General features: G+C 40.3%; 1 protein-coding gene across 3 annotated transcripts in view; it reads right to left on the minus strand.

The window, feature by feature from the left end:
- LOC116039153 (contactin-associated protein-like 4) overlaps positions 1-21643 on the minus strand; it is a 113101-nt gene that overhangs the window by 15630 nt on the left and 75828 nt on the right. For all 3 annotated transcript variants that reach the window (XR_004102270.2, XM_031283954.2, XM_031283953.2), the window contains exons 15-20: positions 18831-18958; positions 18012-18182; positions 14818-15036; positions 10934-11173; positions 4738-4962; positions 2001-2134 (exon numbers count right to left, since the gene is read on the minus strand). Coding sequence is in view for 2 of the 3 variants with exons in the window: in XM_031283954.2 (XP_031139814.1) it covers positions 2001-2134; positions 4738-4962; positions 10934-11173; positions 14818-15036; positions 18012-18182; positions 18831-18958 (1117 nt within the window). In the remaining variant the exon portion in view is untranslated. The remainder of the gene's footprint in view (positions 1-2000; positions 2135-4737; positions 4963-10933; positions 11174-14817; positions 15037-18011; positions 18183-18830; positions 18959-21643) is intronic.

A 21643-nucleotide genomic window follows, 5' to 3' on the forward strand; every position in this document is an offset into this window, starting at 1 on the left:
GGCCCTATTGGAACTGAAGGAATTATTATTATTACGGCAAATGAATTGGCTTTTTGAGGGGCTCGGTAGCGCCCCCTACAAAGTTAAAAAAATTAGCCCCTGCAGTGCGTTTAACGTAGACTCACGAAACTTGGTACACATATGTAACATGTCAAGATGTACAAAAAACGTCATTGGAGCCATACCCTAAACCCAACATGAAGTCCGCCATTTTAATTTCAAAGTTCGAAATTAGTGCGATTTTGCCCATTTCCACATGTCGTACTTTAACGAACTCCTCCTAGAGATTTCATCCGATCAACTTCAAATTCGGTCTGTGCCATCTTAAGACATTAAAGATGAAAAGTTGTTAAAAGAAAAACTTTTCGTCATAGGGCGTGGCCGTGGCAGGGCGGCCATTTTGTGCGTTTCGCCATCAAAACAGGAAGTGGCTGTAACTTGAGTGTACATTGTCCAACTGGCTCGAAACTTTTCAGGAAATTTTAAGAATCCAACCCTGAGGACAAATAAAGGCCGATATTTACTTAAAGTCATAGCGCCCCCTAGTGGCAACAGGAAGTAGGCCTAAAAGTCAAGGTGCTATACTTTAACAAACTCCTCGTAGAGATTTCATCCGGCGGACTTCAAATTTGGTCTGTACCATCCCAACACCTTAAAGATGAAAAGTTATTAAAAGAAAAACTTTTCGTCAAACAGTGTGGGCGTGGCGTGGCGGCCATTTTGAGTGTTTAGCGATGAACAAAGAAGTTGTTGTAACTTGAGTGTACGTTGTCGTATCTGCCCGAAATTTCTCACGATTGACAAGGGTCCAGGCCTGAGGACATATACAGGCCAATATTGACTTTTGGTCATAGCGCTGGCAACAGGAAATGCGCCTTATATGACATTTACATGATTTACATGAAACTTATAATGTGTGGTCTACATGTGATACTGAGCCGCCCCCTTTACTTTAACCACGCCCACTTACTCAGACCACGCCCCCTTTCATAACATTTGAACCATTTAAGGTAGAGTCTTGTGTGAGGTGTCATTGAACTCAGCAGAGAGTTCCTTCTTCATTGGTGATGGTTTGGCCCGCCCCCTATGCTTAAACCATGCCCCCTTTTATAACTAATGACCTGTTTGATGTAGACCCTTGTGTGAGATATCAGTGAACTCAGCAGAGAGTTACTTCTTCATTGGTGATGGTTTGGCTCGCCCCCTATGTTTAAGCCACGCCCCCTTTCATAAATGCTGACCCATTTAAGGTAGAGTCTTGTGTGAGGTATCATTGAACTCAGCAGAGACTTCCTTCTTTATTGGTAAAGGTTTGCTCCGACCCCTATACTTTGACCATGCCCCCTTTCACAGCTAATGAACTGTATGACGTAGAGTCTTGTGTGAGGTATCGTTGAACTCGGCGGGGTATTCCCTTTTCATTGGTGATGATTTGCAGTGTCTGAGTGCCGCGCAAATGCATGGTCGCAAGGAGCGGCGACCGCCGGTAACCCCGACACGCGCAGAGGCGCGAGGGCCCGTCCATCGCTGCTTGCAGCTTTAATTATAATTTTTTCTACTTTGAAAATAAAATAATTTGAAGATTATTGCTCACTGATGTTCACTGTCATATATCATTATTTGAAAGTGCTGGCTGCTGTTTCAATATTTTGTGGCTGGTCACTCACTCACATGTGTTAAGTGTTTTAACAGAACACAGTGAGAGGTTTTTGACAGCTGTCATTCATGGAGCAAACATCTGGATTTATTAGCCAATACCTATTAATCAAAATGATGGGATTCGTACTGATCGTGTTCCTGTGGATCAGCTTAGGACATCCTTACTTTCATTTTAATTTCAGATTATTATAAATCATTTTTATCTAGGTGACTAGAGTTTATGACGCATCTGTGCACACAGTTTCCAGTTTATGAGTATTATCCCACTTTGAATCATATTATATGACTGCAAGGAACATCATAATTAAGGTGTGTGTGTGTGTGTGTGTGTGTCTATGTACCTGAACAGAGACAGTGTCTGCCTGTCTCCTGATGATCACCGTGTGCAGACGTCCATCAGCCATGTTTGTGACTCTGCTCCCCAGCACCTCCACATCACCGCTGCTGTCCAACTTGTACCTCAATTCTAGCTCATCTTTGCAAACACAGAAGAACAATACAGTATTTGACTCGGTCACTAAATAATGAATGTTACTCATGAGATATAAAACAGATAGGCCTATAATATAAGCTGCTGCTATAAACTGAGTTACATATATACTAGGGGTGGAACGGTAGGCTACATGTATTCGTATTGAACCGAAACGGTACGGGCGTCTCGGTTCGGTACATGAATTTACACGGAGAATACACGGTATAAAAATAAATAAAACTTGCGAGCAAATGAATTAATGTAATGTGGAACTACTGTTACATACGCCTTTCTTAGGGACACCTAATCTGTAGCCCCGCCTTAGCTCTGAAGCTCCAGAGCTCCGCCTACACGTCAAGTCGGTCCAGTGAGTCCACACCAGAGCCATGTCTTTCTCTATCACTCTGGTCCACACGAAGCAAACTAGTCCCTTACATATACAACCAAACACGGATGTACTGTAGCTGTATCCCTTCTTGCCTCGACCACAAATGGCTTCCAGGCCCATTTGCTTCGCTGTTTGCTCTGCTGTTAGCTCCGCTTTTAGCTCCGCCGTTAGCTGTTAGCTCCGCCGTTAGCTTCGCTGTTTGCTGCTAGCTCCGCTGTTAGCGTGTGAAGCTAACGCCACAATTCGCCAACTGCTCTGTGTAAGAAGCTGCTCTTTTAACACCCCTGCTCTGTACATTCACATATGAGAGCAGCGCTTGTCTCCCATATCACACTACTAGCTAGCTGATTGTCTTATTTTGTTTACAAGTTCCAGGTGGAGTCTGGAGATGATGTGGGGTAGCCTACTTATTGTTTAGGCTAGGCCTACTGTTTAGGCTATATCTTACTTTATACGCTTCAGGCTGTTGCAGCTAGCTCAGGGGAGAGACTGGATCACACTAGGTGGTAGGGCCTGAGACGTGCACAATAAAAAATTGCCTTCTGCATTTTTGTTATGCTTTTCCCTCCATTGTACCGAACCGAACCGTGATGTCTGAACCGAACCGAACCGTGACTTCAGTGTATCGTTCCACCCTACTATGCACCGTTATTGTTGATCACCAACAAGATAATCTGATGTAACCTTTAAATTGTTGCTGATTGGTACACAACTTACTTTTAACAGTCTATGGTACAAACATGTCTCAAGTTAAAGACCCAAGACAACATTGTCAGTGATAATTAATTAAGCACTTCAGCCATTTTACTCATTTCCACATTTTTGGCAGTAAAAATCTAAGAAGACACTCCTTCAAAGAAAGAACATTTCATCCGTATATCTGAATATTCCAAGATACCAGCTGCTGAATTAAGAAGCTACAAACCATTTAATACTTTGAGGATTAATATGTTATCTCTATGAACAACACTCCATGATATGAAATCAATTTCCCCCTTTTTTACAGTTACACTCAATAAATTAGACATCACTGAGATAATTTGGATGCTCCAAGATGTCTGCAGACTTTACAGATAAGCAGAAATAATAGGAAATAATCTCTTTTTAAAGATCCAAACACTTCATACTTAATGCCCTTTTTTCTACTCACTATGTTATTTTTTTCAGAGACTAATAGGGAGCAATTCCCCTATCATAAAAGCACATCTTGATAATAACAATCTTGCAGAGGGCAAAGAGTGTTTCAGACTCTCAGCGAATGACTAAAATAGTTAAATTTCTCTGTGTGCAGCAGCTGAGGCTCCTGTTACTGCAGCAGTAGGAGAGAGGTAGATGAGAAAAGCCTATGTAGTGCATCCAAAAGAAACCTCTCTCAGGGATTTAATTAGATACTTTGGCAAGAGTGCAGATACCTGATGACGACTTAATCAGCTCTTCAAAACCTGCTATCCCTCAGCTTTCTCTCATTCATTAAAAAGCTGAAAACTGCTTCTACTAACAGCAGGGATTTGTCTGCCGTCATGACAATGGATTGTGTTTAAAATTGAAACAAATCTTCAACACCGGAACTCGTATATATATATATTTATTGTCCTGTCTATACACCACCTGTCTATACTTTGTATATCACGTTGCACTTTTCTGCTTTTTTTGCACTTCTGGTTAGACGCAAACTGCATTTCATTGTCTTTGTACTTTGTGTCTTTGTACTCTGCACAATGATAATAAAGTTGAATCTATCTAATCTAATCTAATCTAAAACTGCACGCTAGTAAAAAAAAAAAAAAAAAAAGCTTGTAATTCAGCCATATTTACAAGTTGCAGACACCGGACAATGGCAAATCCTATTATGCTATGCAGGAATACTGGAATTGCTCTCTGCCAACTGGAGGGGAGCAAAGCTCTGCAGTGGAATGAGTGAAGAAGATTTGAACAGAATAAATAATGACAATGGCGAGAACAAGGGAAGGAGGACCCCCTGCTGCTTATCATTTAATAGCAACTGCACCAAATGTTTTCTTTCAACCTGACACTGTGCATAGCAATTAGCATGGCTGCATGGAGAAGGAGGCAGCAGAGGATGACAGACTGAATGCAGAGGGATAAAGAAAAGTAGAGGAGAGTTGAACATTAGCAAATGCAAGAAGAATGAGACAGGGGGTTGTAGAATTGAATCTAGCGAACAAAACGAAAAGACAAAAAATGTCAGTGCCCTCACCATGATTGTTGATGAGCAGGGCCAGATACTCCCTGTAGAAAGAGTTAATGTAGAGCAGCAGAGCAGGACACTGACTGGTCCTGAAGCTCAGGGAGATGTTTTCTCCTTTCAGTGTCACATCAGAGTAGATGGAGGAAGGCAAGGCGCTGCTGTTCCTGCTGAGTTCATAGGGCTCCTTGAGGTTGTAGGCGACGGATGTTGAAGACTTAAAGTTGGCTGAAACCTCTGAAAGTTAGAACGTTGACTAGTGAACTTCATATGCATGTCTCTTTTGCATCTTTAATAAGAAACTGCTTGTCACTGACTGAAATTAAAGGTCAATTTGGAGTGAAAAACAAAAGAAAAAAGTCTGAGTAAAAATACTTTTCTTGTTTGTTTTATATGTTTACTGTTCCGGCAATATAATACAATTTATTTACAGTTGAAATAATATCAGCAGATAAAAGCCAAGTGAACCACATTTATTGGTAGCCTTTTTCCTTAACATAACTCTACATGCATCAAACTACTGTAAAGCTTTCAGCACAAACCGATTTGTACTTTAAGATTTCATGTAACAAATCCCAAATGTTTTTGTTGAATGGCTCTTTTCATTTTGGCTGAAACTGGTAAATTCTGTCTATAAATTTCAGTTTTTTTTCGATGAAAATTGAGCGCTTTTCATATCTGTTTAATATGAAGCATAGACTGGCAGCTGGTTAGCTTAGTTTAGCATAACAACTGGGAACGGGGGGGAAATAACACTCCTAGCTGATTTTGTTAACATTTGGACAGAGCCAGGCTAGCTGTTTCCCTCTGTTTCCAGTCTTTATGCTAAGCTAAGTTAACCAGTTGCTGGCTGCAGAACAGAAAAACATGTGAGTGGTATATTCTCTCTATTTCTCGGCAAGAAAGCGAATAAGTGTATTCTCCAAAATGTTGAACAACCTAGTGACTGAGTTTGATATTAAGGTACGTTGACTTTCAACACTGTCCAACGAGCCCTTGATGCATCACATGGTGGACACAATGGCATGGTGGGCTAGAAGAGTCCTTTAAGATAATCCTGATGCTTGACCTTCAGGACAGAACAGGCTCATTATGACCCACTCCAAACGAGTGTTAAGAGGCCAGGCTGTGAACGAGAGAGGCAGTCAGGGGCAGTCTAATGTCTGCTGACTGAAGGATCCTCTTCAGAAAGCCGTCTGATCTTTGCTCTCTCTGCCTCATTACAGCACCAGGGATATGTCATAGCCTTATAATTGTGTTCCGTAAAGCTGTAAAATAAACCTCTTTGCCAGCTTACAAATCAATCAAAACTTGCTGCATTTCAAGTAACATTTTTATTCTTGTTGTTCGCTGAAATTTAAATGTGTGTTGGTAGTAGTCTATATCCATGACGTTCCGCTTCCGGGATTGCTCTCATTCTGCCGGAAATTCTGCTGGATGAGACTCTTTTCGGATGTCCCGTTACCTTGCGCTTTCTTTGTGTTGCATTTCTAAACTCCGGTGGATTTATGAGGACTATGGTTAACTGCTCCTCAGATCTCTGCAGGGTAAATCCAGACAGCTAGCTAGACTATCTGTCCAATCTGAGTTTTCTGTTGCACGACTAAAACAACTTTTGAACGTACACACGTTCCACCAAAACAAGTTCCTTCCCGAGGCTATTTTGCAGCGGCACCGTGGCTCCACTCGGCGCTTAGCATCGCCCCAGACGACTGTGATTGGTTTAAAGAAATGCCAATAAACCAGAGCACGTTTTTCTCCCATCCTGGAATGCTGTGTAGACTAGCCAGACCCTCCTCCGCAGCGCTGTGGAGGAAGGTCTGGCAATGCAAGACTAGGTTGGTAACAATTGACGGTTTGCCTAACCCCTCCCCCGAACAGGGATCGTCCAATCATATAGCAACGGTAACTGGACATGACAGACCAGACCAAGCTGCAAACGTTTGCATGTCCGACTAATACGTACGCATATCTTAAGTAGTAACTCAGCATTACCTCCAAGGGCAGGGCCCTTTCATACTACTGTACAGTACTTTATGGGGTTACAGATTATGTGTAAAAAAAAAAAAAGAATAGTCCTAGCCAAACTTGTTATCCAAGATGTCATTACATTTGCCAAACCCATACGTTAATTGTCATCCATAAAAGCCTTTTCCTGAACAAAGTTTGAAAATGCAAAAAATAAAGCAAAATCTAACCTGTCTTGCTTTTCAAAGTGTGTAAGCTAAGCAGCTAAACAGGGTTATTTCAGTACAAAATTACAGTCTGATCTTTCTTTTCTAATTATACTTATAATAGTAGAAATAACAATGCCGGTTCTTTATTTAAATATTTTCTACATAGATCACCAACAGTTAGGATGCAGATCTTTTCCCTGCCACATGCAGCTTTAGCCTGTAGTCTTTTAGCAGGATATCAGGTGTAAATTTAAGGCACTTTTAGAGGATCTTTGTTTTAACCACATAAGGCGTCACTGTACCGTCTACGGTACAAATTGTGGCAGTGGTGTCGCTGTAATCTCCATTTATAAACGTTTTTATAACTTTAAAGCATTAAATCTTCAAAATATACAGCCATGCGACACACCAATTTAAAGCTTAGACTCTCAGGATTCCATTAAGCCCACACACAAAGCATAAGATGATTTACAGCAGTTACACAACTGCTACAAAGTTATAATAAATAAAACAATACAGCGTAAACAGCGCAGCCCGTGTGTTTTGCATCCTTACCTGTTTCCTTGTCCCTTTGGCCACTGCGTGGATTTTTTGCCCAAAACTTTTTTTTCTTAAATCCCCAAGAGTCCAAGGAAATGGAATATCCAAACCATTATATCCAAAACGAGCTGTTTGCCTCACAATCTTGACGTTTCTGGCCGAATCACAACGGAAAATCGCTGAACTGTTTTTCATTTCCGCACTTCTAACGCTGCTCGCTTCTCTCCTGAGGCTCCTAGCAACTTGATGTGGGCGTCACTCTATTCCCTGAGTTCTAAGCTTTCCATCGATACCTGATATAAGCCAATCGGTGCAGGTTTGGCTGTGATACACCAATAATAAAGCTGAAGTCTCCTCTGACGCGTTTGGGACCACGCGGAAATGATCGACATTTGCTCGGACCAGTTAGATTTAAATGCCCTAAGACCCGGCTACATTTGTAGCCAATGAGTAGACAAGTCGATCGATACCAAATGTGCCGGTGAAATTTTAACCCTGTAATGGCTGGAGCTGTGTCAAATCAAAAACAGGGCCTCCTATAAGCATTTCACACCCTGTGCAGTTCATAATGACTTATTTCTATATATTTATGTATATAGTTATTTCAAGTATGTGTATGATTGATGTGGATGTGTTTGTGTATTTGAGAAGTGTTTTATTTTGTACTTTATTGGCTTTTTTCTTTGCACTTTTCAAATAAAAATCAGAAAAACGCACAGACATATATGTAGAAAAAAATTCATATAAAATCAATTTTTGAGTCTTTTGGCTTCTGGATTTTTTCTGTAGTAAGCTGAGACATGTGGCTAATGTCCTGGATTGTCTGTCACCTGTCAGATGTGTTCACAGCAGTGTATTTTAATCATTTTACAGATGTATGACTTGGACGGAAATAGAAACCCTCCATTCTAGCCTCTGTAACTCTGTGTCAGTAAGGCCTAGAATCACCCTGACACTTGGAACAAAAACTTGAGAGTGTTTTCTTTCCAGTGATACCAGGCACATCCCTGAGTGTCAAAGTATATGGGAGCTGTACCAATTTTAATTTGGGTATGACGTTTAGACCAAAAGCTTGAAAATGCAGGAGATTCTTAAGATTAAAAAGTCAGCTTGAAACATTAAAAAGTCAGCTGGAAACAGTGTTGTTTGCTTGCGACAGTTAAGGCTTTCATAAACAAGATAAAATCATATTGTTTTTCGGAAATGTACAGAAACGAATGTAGCAAAAATACATTTTTGTGACTGGACCTTCATATACCATCGCAGTGGATGTGGCATTCCTGACATATGTGTTATTCCTCTGAGTACATAAAAAAAACAAATTAAGGTACTAGGGTAACAATTCAATATTGAGAGAAAGAAAAACACCACAACATATTTTGAAATCTTTAAATATATTGTATTACTATTATAGTCACAATCAATACATAAGCAGTCCCTTAACATTGTAAGAATGTTTGTGCTGAAAATTCATTTTATTTAAAATACAGTTTTAGCAAAACTTTTATCTTTAAAGTGCCCATATTATGAAAAAAACACTTTTTCTGGGAGTTGGGGTGTTATTTTGTGTCTCTGGTGCTTCCACACACATACAAACTTTGAAAAAAATCCACCCATGCTGTTTAGAGTGAGATACGGTTTCTGAATGTGTCCTGCCTTCAGTCTCTGGGTGAGCTGTTCAAAATCGGCACGGCTTGTGACGTCACAAGCCGAAATGAGCAGGCTAACCGCAACCATTAGTTCGTAGCGTTAGCGTTAGCATGCTAATGCTACTGCTAACGCTACTGCTAATGCTAGCATGCTAACGCTAGCATGCTACCTCGTTCTCAATAGCAAAGCACTGCTACAACACACACAAGTTCACCATAATCTACAAAAGAACTACTTACATGTGCGCCCTCATTTAGAAGTCTCCCAGCTAATCCTGCCTTGTAACTGACCGAAGTTGTAGAAACAGCCTTTCTTTTACTGTCTATGGAGCTAGCTAGCTGACATGATCTACATCTGAGCTACTGGGCATGTGCGAGTGCAATCAAAGATAGTACAGAAGAAGAAGAAAAGAGGTCTCACTCTGTAGCTAAAACAGAGACCAGCTGAAAAGAGGATCTGCAGCAGTGAGAGAGAGCGGTGCAGTACAACAAAAATATGGTGTTTTTTGAAAATTAAACCATGTAAACCTATTCTGGTACAACCTTAAAATACAATTATGAACCTGAAAATGAGCATAATATGGCTGCTTTAAAGTGCTCATATTATGCTTACATGCATACATGTTTAGAGCCATTTGCCGACATTATCATTAGCAATCCAGTTCAATGGTGGTTGAGTTTTTCAGTCAGCTACCAAACAGAAGTTTGTGTGTGTGTGTGTGTGTGTGTGTGTGTGTGTGTGCGCATCTGTCTCACTCAGTGAGACATATGTCACGCATCACAGCAATATATGAGAGTGCTGCACCACCTGAAGGAGAGCTTTTAAAACTTTGAGAGATATGTTTTATACGTGGTTGAATAGCCTATTTATACCTTTTAACGTTGATGCAGTTTAGAACAGAAACTTGAACAATTTGTTGCTTAATGTGCATCTGACATCACGTTATTTTCCTCTGCTGATTTATGTTCTGTGGTTGACAAATCTGGCAGCTTCTTTTACATTTTCGTTTAGACCTACTAGTGTGTTGTCTTTGCATATTAGGCGGCATATTAGCCTTAGATATGCTCATTTTATTTAATGTAGAAAAATTGAAACCATGGCAGTCTTAAATTACAAATCAAGCACTTTATTTCAATGGCTACTTTTCAGGTTTTCTTAAATTATTTAAATGTGTTGACAAAGGACATTTTGTGATGACCTGATTATATTTGTCTTATAATATGTCAGCAAGCAATGCATCATCAAAGCTGTGTTGTAGATGTTGATGAACGCCTTTTACCCTTGCACAGTTAACCATATGCAGTGCACCCATCCATATGATGAACATTGCACAGATAATTTAGGTGATATGAATGTAAGATGATTGCAGAAGTGACACTGATCTGTGTTGTTGTTTATTATTTTTAAAGAAATGGCAGAGCAGATTCCGAAAACAAATCCAGTGTGGCAGGGTTTACGTTTTTATGATGTTGATTTAATTGAGGGAGCAAAAGCAGTATCGGCTCCAAATATCGGCTCAAGAAAATCGGCAGCCCGTATCGGCTAGGGCTGATGGAAAAGAAATCGGTATCGGCATCGGCACTAAAAAATCCATATCGGTCGATCCCTAATTCACAGATCTAAAATCATGTTATCTGTACCTATGATTAAAGGTCATGTTAGCAGTAGCTTGAAAGAGAAATAAAATAACAAAAAAAACTGGAAACAGAAGCACAACTGTCCTTTCCGTGCATTAAAATGTCATTAATTTGACACAGAACGTCAATGATATCAGGGCTCTAGTCTTTGGATCGGTGTATTTACTGGCAGGAAGTCTCCAGTGTGTATTTAAATGTATGTACCTTTATGACAGAAGGCTCCAGTGTAGGCTGACTGGTCACATTTGCAGGAGAAACCATTGTCCCTCTCCACACAGCGACCCTGGTTCTGGCAGAGTGAGCCGTAGCTGCTGCAGTGGCCTGGGCATCCAGGTCGGACCCCTGGGGTGATCTTCGCCCTCTCCTCCAGGTCCAGAGTGACGCCGTTCAGCTGCAGAGAGCGGATGCAGCCCAGAAAGCCTTTTTGTCTGGACGCAGTGCCTCCTGCCAACAAAAACAGTACATATGATACACTAGTACGAGCACATTCATTGTGAGTTGCCTCGGATTTGACTGACACCAAGTAGCCAAATCAGAGCTAAAAACCTGCCCATGTTCAAGAGCATCCCCCTAATTTGACAGAAAACCGCCCAATCTGGCAACAATGGTCACACCCGTTTCATTCTGTCTCTGTATGATTGTAAATCTGTAATTCTTTTGTTTTCTCTGCAATAAAGAATATATGATTGACAGGCACATGTTGCGACCCCATGTCTGCTCTGCAGGGCACTGAGACACTGACACTGCCTGTATCACTGTGCTGGCTGTTGATTGGCTAACTGCTTGGCTGATGAGCCATCTGGTGTCTGAGATTCAAGAAGCATGAGGCAAGCAAAATAAACTTTTTCCCTCCTTTCACCTGATATTTAACATTCTAATATAGCAACCGCACACTGTTCACAGAGTTTAGACTTGGCAAAATTACATTTCTCCCGCAGTTTAAAGCTGCCGACGTCTTATTTTATATCCATGCATGAAAGTTGTTATTGTTCTTACAGACTGGAATTGGCAGGATATTACTCTCGCAGTGTGAGTCTGGAAAAGCTTCAAATGTTCAGCCAGAGCAGTTTTTCATACCACTAAATCTCTAACCTCTATGAGGCTCTATGTCTACTTCTGCAGCAGTTATAAAACACAGACAGCACATTAAGAGCACACAGAGTGGTAAATGTAATTGCTGACGGCTCAATAAGGAAACATTTAATCACACTGAATGAAACACATGCACAGCAAACGTCTATTAAATGATGATTTAACCAGCAAACTACAATGTTTGTAGAAAATACTGGTTGTTACTGCAAAAAAATGATCACATTTTTGGTGCACTTTGAGTTAAAGACCAATGACAGACTTGTGAGGGCCAGAACCTCTGACAGAGGGATAGAAACAAAGGACAGGAAGTGCCTGCTAAATAAGTCCTGCAGGGGTGAAAAGAAAAACTATTTAACCTATTAAAATGTACACTGAGTAAATGTTATTGCGTTACATTTTCAAAAAGGGGGGTTACATGATGATGGTAATGTTATGGCAGAACTATTAAATGTGTGTGACACAAAGAACTAAGCAGGAAGACAAAAACACAGATATCCGGTCACATCAGCCAACACAGACACTATAACAACACAATAATTTATTAATACGCGTATTATTTTAACTACGGCTCATACAAGGATGTGTGTTACAGTGTGTACACAAAATAAATTCCTTCCTATGGCAATAAATGAAGCTGAACCAGAATAACTTTGTGTTATATAAATTCTGCCAAGGCAATATTACAGCTTATTAATTCAAACTATGGAATGCCCTGTCTTATTAAGTTATACAAGGCAATTTTATATATTATAAATAAGACACACTATTCATAGCAATATAGATGTATTTGCAGTGTTGTGAATTATGATTTCACAGAAGGGAAGCTGCTTACATTATGGATTAATAACAATTTCTGGAGCACATGGCCCTTCACTTTCCAAAACAAGAGAGTACAGATACCCTAATGCATATTGCTTTTCTGTAAATCAAGTCTTTGTCAAACACAAAACACCCTCTCCCACAGCGGTCTATTTCATAATGCCATCAAATTTCCATTGAAAGAATCCCTCTGCATCGCCGGTATACCAGCACAAGTGCTGCCCATATAAGGAGAACGGCTCATGGCCACTTCTGTCTGGCTGTTCAGGGAGGATTATTAGCTCATCACTGCCAGCCAATCAATGCTGTTGGTTGATTTTCTCTTCAGAATGCTTGTTTACGAATGAACGAATGTCCATAATATTTGCTGAAAGCCTCATAATACAAGGTGGATTTTCATCCCCTCAAACACAGACAGAAAAGAGTGCAAGGTTAAACAGAATTATGAATGTCTGTGGAAAAGATGAAATGAAGATAGGAGAGTTTAAATTGATGAAATTCAGAGGAACCGAGAAACATGGAATTGTTGAAAAGTTTATCCAAAATGTGTCCTTCTAGTATCAAATAATCAGCTTGAATTTATGGTTTACGGTGTACTCCTGCTACAAGTTGTCACAGCTTAAATTCAAAATGTTTATATTAAGTGACATTACATGTTTTTCTTATTGTCAACACATCCCATGAAACAAAGCTAACAATGAATAGATCTTACGAACAAGTATTGCCTGTCCAGTCACAGCCTGATATGGCTTATCCTTATGTGCCACAGAGCTCCATTGTTGTCCAAAAGACACATCAGTGAGCCACATTGTTGCACTGAGTGACATTTCCTTTACTACAATGGACATGGCCACTGTAGTTTATTTTGAGTCAATCCCACAAAGGCTGTCCTGCTGCTAGAAATACTCACTAAAGCACCAAACGTGTGTTGGTCATCAAGTGAAAATAGTCCCCAACAAATGCATAATTTCCTCCTGAGTAACGTTTGCTAAAAACTACAGTGCCCAGCTTTTTTAGGAAATTTCTGAGACCTTTAAAAAAAGAGATAAACATTTGTAACATCTTTTTTTTAAAGATTTATATCTTCAGTAGGACACATGGACTTGGGGGTAAGTGTCACAAACATAGTAGAGAAGTCGGAAAGTATTCAGATTCAAAGTCAATGTGGCTCAATGGTGTTTTAAGCCCCCAACGTCTCCTTCCAGACAGCGCTGCAACCATTGACTTCAAGACACATAACCCTAACCATAACCCTAACCATAACCATTGCCTAATCCTAGTGCCTTCCAGGCAGCGCTGCCTGGAAGGAGACGTTGGGGGCTTAAAACACAGATAAACGTCAATGTGTCATCAGGTAAAATGCTTGTACATTCTTAAGATACTTGTCAAAATGAGAGCTTGATTCGATGTTGCATGGAAAAGGACTTTCCAAGTCTTGTTTTCCATGATCTTTTTAATGAGTATGTATTTTGCATGTTTTTATGCAATTTTACAATCAGCAGTTAAATCGGGTCCCATACAGGTGTAGGTGCAGCTTTCTCTCTTTTTTTTTTTTCTAGCACAGAAATACTTTTTCCTCCTTGTACTTGTTAACACTACTCTCCACTTTCAAAGCACCACAGGCAAGATGGGTAATGAAGGACTCAGAGGATGTGGTTTTCCTGTTATTGGATGCATGCAGCTGCCTGGTTTCCTCAACTCCAACAGCTGCCCTGCCTGGGACTTCTGTGGTGCAGAGTACAACTTTTATCCCATAATGCTGTCTAATATGAACGGAATGGCAAAGTTCTGAATTGCAGAATTTACTTTGGAAAATAAAGTCCACCAATTTCTCAAACAAAAAGACTAATCTCCTGGTTCCCCCCACTCATAAAATGCAAATGCAATGTGCATGTGTTGCTAGAGTCACAGTCTGAGATAAGAAAGGATAAGATGCGACAGCAATTATTACCAGCACTCAGCTGCTGATGAGGTTAAAAACACCATAAATAACTCTCTCTACCTCACACCTAATCTTAATCCTCACTTTAACTTTAATCTAACCCTGACTCATTTTAACCCAAACCCAAAACATAACATTACTAAGCCTTTTAAATTAAAAACTTTGAATTGTACTCATATGTATCACATTTTTAAAGCATTTGAAAACACACACAATTCACACGCCTGCTTCTCACCTATGAATAACTGGCTGTTAAGCTGCAGATGAATGTGTCCGTCAGCAGGAGCCTCCTGCGTGGCGGAAGGGAACTCGTCGACATGCAGTGATGCTTCCTTCACATTTCGCTCGGCTCGCACGCTGTGCCACCTGTTGTCGTTCAGCGGGATGTTCGTCTCCACTCGCACTTCCAGCTGCCCGTTTCCCACGTCAAAAGAGAAGACAACCTCTGAGGCAGCTGGAAAGGAGGATAATGATCAGAACAGCAGCAGATAAAGTAAGAATATAAAAACACGTTAAAGAGTGAAATTGTTGTACACAGACTGTGGTACAGAAGAAGATGCATTCGGATGCTTGGGCGACTGCCACATCAGCAGAGTGAGTTTGACTTGTTCCGGCCGAATTCTAATGGGCTGATTAACAAATCTTCCCTGACACTTAATAATTGTGTCCTCTGATGAGTGACACTTTGCAAATCCCTTATGTCGCTTCCAAACATGTTGCAGTGCTATCTTTGCACAAACAGAAACACACTTTAAACAATCCATCATGGCACTGTGTGTAATGATGCTGACACTCTTAAAGCCGTGGCATGATGAGAAGTAGAAGAATTATTTATTCACAATTTTTTACTCTGTTAGTACAGTTGCACACCCATTAAACACAGGCCTGAATTACACACATGCTTAGGACCTATACATGCTCTACACACTAATGGAGAGATGGGAGATGGCTGCTCCTTGGAGGAGCACACTGAGCAGTTGGGGATTAAGTGCCCAGGGGGTGAACTGGCACCTCTCCAGCTACCTTATTTATGAATGATTTAAAATAATTTGTTTACCAAAGAAGAGTAAGAAACTAAAAGGTAACTTGGAGAGCACAGACCTCTACCAAAGCATGCCCTATCTCACAATGTTAATGCAGTCTGAATTTTCCCAGTTGAGAATTCCTTTTTCCAATTATTCTGACATCATATGAATGCAGCACAAATGCCGAATCTCGCAATCTTAACAAAAGTGAAAAAAGATTTGTGTATCCGCCTCCTGCTTGTGATCCGTTCCAAAATGTAATGGGTTCTTCTTTGGCCCACGCAACACCGGGCTGACAGACAATCAAACAAAGAAAACAGAACCAAAAACCTAACTGTCTTAGCTGAGGTAAATATGTAAGTTCCAGATCCAGTTGTTATCTCATATTTCTGATGTTCTAAATGAAATGTGTGAAATCCATTGAACCAGACTGTGCCATCTTTCAGTGAACCCATTAGTCAGTCTTGTTCCTCCATCATCATCTGTTGGCAGAAGTGTGAAGTGACTTCCTCCTACCCGTTTATCTGCTAGCACGATGGACTGACAGCTGGACACAGATCTGAGCTGATTCAGAGACGTGCCCAAGGCAGGGATTTCTCTACTGCTGCAGCTACATACTCACATCTGTTAGTTTCTCTGTGTGTATGTGTGTGTGTGTGTGTGTGTGTAAAGTTTTTAAATAAATGTAGTGCAGTAAAAAGTATGATAAATGCCTCTAAAAGGTAGTGGAGTAGAAGTAGTAGCATACAATGGAAATACTTAAGTAAAGAACCTCAAAATGCAGCCTACTTAGTTACTTTCCAACACACAGAAAGACGACATTCAACATTTTTAGCAGCAAGCAATTTAAAGACATGAGAATGTACCATGTGTCATCTGGTGGACACTATGGCGTTTCTTGTTTGGATATGCGTTGTCAGTGTGTGCCATCCCAGTGGGACTGAAACTCTAAATCTAATGCAGGTTAGCATGCTGTAGTCATTAATCTTCACAGCATTGTCACAGCTTTATTAGGTTAAAAACGTAACCTATAATAAAGAGAGGTGAGCTGAAGGCCACATGGAGTCCTTTCATCCATCATAACACTGCCAGCATGCCTACATTTAGGGGTGAAGTTAGCCGAGTGGTCATCATCCCTCATGGATGATGCTGACAGTGGAGGGAAAACTGTACCGCTGTGGGATTGTAGAACCATTTGATAGAAAAACCCGGAGGCATAAATTCATTTAGAGGCTGTTCTCTGGCCCAGTCATGTTAACAGCGGCAATAATGATACAGAGTCATCTCAACACCAGCTACTGTCATAATAATAGCAGAAATAATGTTGCCGTGAGATAAGAGACGCGCTGCGCTGTAACAGTGATGGGGTAGCATTTGTCCTACGTGAGTGTGTGTGTGTGTGTGTTTATTTGTGTGAGTGTGTGTTTATACTGTATGTGTGAGTGCGTGTGAGATAGAGAAAAAGCAAGAAAAGGATGTATTAAAGAGAGATTACGCTTTAGTTCCTACAGATCACCTAACGCACAATTTGGCCAGTACTGTACTTGGCTCCTTGGACTTCACGCTACAGACTTCTTGTTATTGTTCTACTTTCTTACCTTTCTGTGCAGCAGAATCATTTATGATTGTGTTAATAAAGAACAAAACATATAAACATTTTCAGATCTGATGCCCTTATCAACAGGATATCATTAAATAGTGCCAAGCAGCAAACAGCACTCTCAAAATCGACATTGATCCATCCTTTCATCCACACCAACACTATTTCCTCCTTTGCTTCAGACGGGCAAGAGCGATGATTCCTTCAGCTGCTAGAGGGCTTTGTCACTTGAACATTAAAGATCCTCTCCAGACACATAGTTGCTTGTGTCTGATTTGGTTAATCCACAAAAACAGTTTAGTAAATTAAAAAATATTATTTACATTGATTCCTTTTCCCTAATTGAAGAATCCAGAATCTATGAATATGGACTTTTTTTTAATTTCAAAGGTTTAACTGCCACAACTGCAACAAGTTGTGTCCTGCTTCTACTGAAAGTCCATCTTCAGTGTATGTGCTCTGGTGGTTTCAAGTTTTCACATTGCACTTGTGTAAGTGGCACATTGGCTTCTACACAAGTTGTGATGTGCCAAAAACATGCTAATTGCTAATTGACTTCTTCAACTCAGATTTAAGGTGAGCACATAGACACTTTCCCCCTTCAGCAGAATGATTTGAAAACAGGCCTCTATGGTTAAACTCTGCAAGTGAAGTAACAACCGGGGGACTTTAACATCATCAAGTCAGTTTTGGTTGATCTGTCCTTTTCTTTGGGAGGACAGTCTCCCACTACCAGGTTTTTAGAACATAACCAGGAAACATTTATATGATAATAAGGCAGAACATTGTTGAGTTCTAACTTACAGCTGAGTTCGATCCGGATGAAGTCCTTGATGCCCAGATTTTCCAGGAAGACCCCAGAGGACGACGTTGTTTTAAACAGGAAGGAGATGTCTGCATTTAGCTCTCCGTGGAAGGTGGGAAAATGAAGGTAAGATGTCTCCTTGTCGAAAAACGCAGCGTTCCAGAAGTTCTCTGAAAGACAAAGTTCTTAAATAATTCATATGCTTCCTTAATTCTTTTTTTTAATACAAAGGGATGAAAAATCCTTTTTTCCAAAAAGTGGATATATCACTCTGGAACAAAGCTAATTAAAAGAAATGTCATTATGATGGCTGTGTAATGAAAATCGTGTAGTAAACAAATGCACCAACTGTTCAGCTAATTAGCTGAAAACAAAGGCACAACTCCAGCTACGCTATCTCATTTATGTTGATTTATCTTACATGGCATTTAAACTGAAGGCTGAAATTAGAAGCAATTAACACAAGGTAACATATGTCACTTAGATTAGTTTAGTATATAGCTTTTCATTAGAAGTTGTTAGTAAAGAGCATAAAGAGAGTCATATATTATTGGCTGGTCTGCTAATTAGCTCGTTTAATTGGCCAAAGGCTATTTTTCTGTTAAGAAATAAAATGGGAGGGAGAAGATTGGACACTGTTGTGTAAAGAAACACTGTATAGTTGAATAAAACCAATTTATTGAATAATATGAAACACCATCAGAACAGTGTTATAAGAATATCCAAACAAGCAACAATACGTGTGGAAAAAAAACTGAAGTATCAACATTGATGCCAGCATCATGCAAAGCAATAACCAGCAACTGAAATGTACTTACTGTCTCCATGACAACGGAGGGGTCCCACCCTGTAGGCAGCCTCTGACCCCGGCCGCTGGATGTCCCCCAGCACCAGAGACCTGACTGGGAGGGTCTCCTTATGGGTGAGCAAACCTGAGTCATTAGCCCTATAGTAGGTGGAGGGAAGAAAAAGGGGGATGAAGGTGGAGGTGCGGAGGTTATAAAGAAGGAGGAAGATAAGAGGAAGAAGGAGAAGGAAGTGAAGATGGGATTAAAAAAGAGGAAAATGAGGAGGAAAAGGAGAAGCAAAAGAAGGAAGTAGAAAAAGGGTGGAGAAAAAGAATAAGACAGAAGAGAAGGTGGAAGGGAGGATGTGGAGAAGGAAATGATGGAAAGGAAAAAGGAGTGGATAAGAAGAAGGAGGCAGAGGAGATGGATAAGGAGAAGAAGGATGAGAGGAAGAAGAAAGTACAGAAGTAAATAAAGGGAAAAAAAGCAGAAGAAAGAGAGGAAAGAAGAGAAAGAAGAAATGGAACATCAAAGAGGATAATAAAGGAGGGAGGTGGGTTAGAAGATAAAGAGTGGAGGAGGATGAGAAGGGAAAGGACAAGAGGAAGAAAGAAAGTGGGGGTGGGGAAGGAGAAAGACAGGAAGAGGAAGAAGGAGGATGACAAAGAGGCAAAGGTGAAGAAGAAGGGCAGGAGGAAGGAAGAAAATGGCGACAGAGAAGATGAAAGAGGAGGAGATGTAGGAAGGAGCATAAAAGAGGATATAGGAAGGAGTAGAAGAAGAAAATGAAGGAGGGGAGAGGGATTATGGATTGGAAGAAGAAGGGGGAGGAAAGGAAAGCCACAGAGGAGAAGAAGAAGAAGAAGGAGGAGAAGATGATGAAGAAGAAGACAAAGAGATTGATTAGAAAAGGAAGAAAGGAGAGCAGGACGTGTGAAAGAAGATAAAGAAAAAGAAGAGGAGGAGGTGGAGAAGATATCAACATTAGAAAGTTGAATGATCATACAGGCAGCAAACTTGATCATGCAGGCAGCAAACTTTTGCCGACCTGAACTCAAACTCAACTGTGTTTCATAAAGGGTGACATACTGTAACACTCAATGTCTTGACTGTGTTCATTTGTTCTCGGAGGTTTACAGGTAGATGTTCAAATGAAGACAAGCATTTCAGCTGACACAAGGCTGAGTGATTCATCTGCATATTCAGCACCACCATTCACTCTCTCTGCTCCATGGTGTTTCAGCAGTCAACGTTGTTTCTATGAATTTCTGTTAAAAAATAAATCTAGGACAGTAGGCACGCACAGCGGTGAATGTGATAAGATACTGACAGCATGAATAAAGTCTATAAGAATAAAGTAGGAGTCATACAGATTTAGGCAGGGAGATAATAGAAAGAAGGACCCTTTGGCTATGCAGACAGTAGCAGGATTGGTTACAATATGGGAAAATGGGTCTTACTGCAGAATTTTGTCACAGGATTGGGAAAAGGTGACCTAAATACAGAATTGCTTACAGCATGGATAAAGGGATTTAAATACAGGATTGGATAAAACAAGGAGAGAGATGTTGCCTCTTTTCTGTCCAGTATGGCAGGATGTGATGAGAAACATGGAATTCTATCAATGACTTAATTAGAGCAGTGAGACAAATCTCACTGAGTCTCAGAAGCAAAATATGTCTGCAATGTTTATATCTATACTGAAAAAGAACATTAAAACATTTCTATTCATAGCTGGTCCAACCAAATTATTTACATATGTATTGTTTTTATAGACATTAAAGTTGAGTTATAATGACATTTTTAATCATTTACTATGGTACAAATGCAGTTTCACCAGTTTGATGGTTAATGCATGCAACATACTGTACAATGTCTACCATGTTCACATCTTCATTGACCATATTAGCATGCTAAGATTTGCTAAGTAACAACTGCTAAGTATTTGGTAATTAACAGAAGTATTGGACATATTGGACTTTTGACCCGATGACGGTGCTAGAGGAAAAGTCAGCGTATCACCACCAAGTCAGTAGGATTCGTTCCCTGGGGACCATAAATGTCTCCACCAAATTTGAATGGCAATCGATCAAATAATAATTTCAGTCTGGGCCAAAGTAGTGGACTGACTGACTGACCAACATTGCCATCTCTAGAGCCATGCGCCATAAATCGCTGGTCAATGTATATTAAAGTGCAGCTAACCATTGAACAGTCCCTTCAGAAAAACGTGATTATGCGATCGCATAATTCAATGCATAATCAGCCAAAGTCCGCATATTTATGCGTGGGCCACATTTTTTCAAATACGCCGCACTTTTGCCGCATAAATTGCCGCATAAATTGCCGATTTCCGCGCAAAATATGCGGGGCTTGCATGATTTCATAATCCCCGCATTTTCGTTGCAAAAAAGTCACATATATCTTAGCAGAAAGTTGAAAAATGTTGCGTTTACTTCACACAAGAGCAGCTATTTTCCCCTGTTGCCATGGGAACGTTACGAAGTGACGTAATTACACAAAGTGAACATGATCGAAAAACCCCGCGATGAAGCCATAATGAAACCGCAGTTTTTGCAAGTTCCCACAATTTTTGCAAGTTCCCGCAATTTCATCGCATAAAATTGCATAAATATCCCACATATTCCATCTCATTTTTTAAGAAAACATGCCGCATAATCAAGGATTTTTGGCTGCAACAATCACAAAAAAACTCCGCAGTTTTCTGGAAGGACTGATTGAAACAACACTCTTTATTACCAGTTAACTCTCTGGTAATGCTAACATAATCATGGGCTAAACTGACAAACACTGCCTCCATTATTTTCCTTTGGTGCAATAGT

This window comes from Sander lucioperca, chromosome 11 (genome assembly GCF_008315115.2).
Source record: "Sander lucioperca isolate FBNREF2018 chromosome 11, SLUC_FBN_1.2, whole genome shotgun sequence".
NCBI lineage: Eukaryota > Metazoa > Chordata > Actinopteri > Perciformes > Percidae > Sander > Sander lucioperca.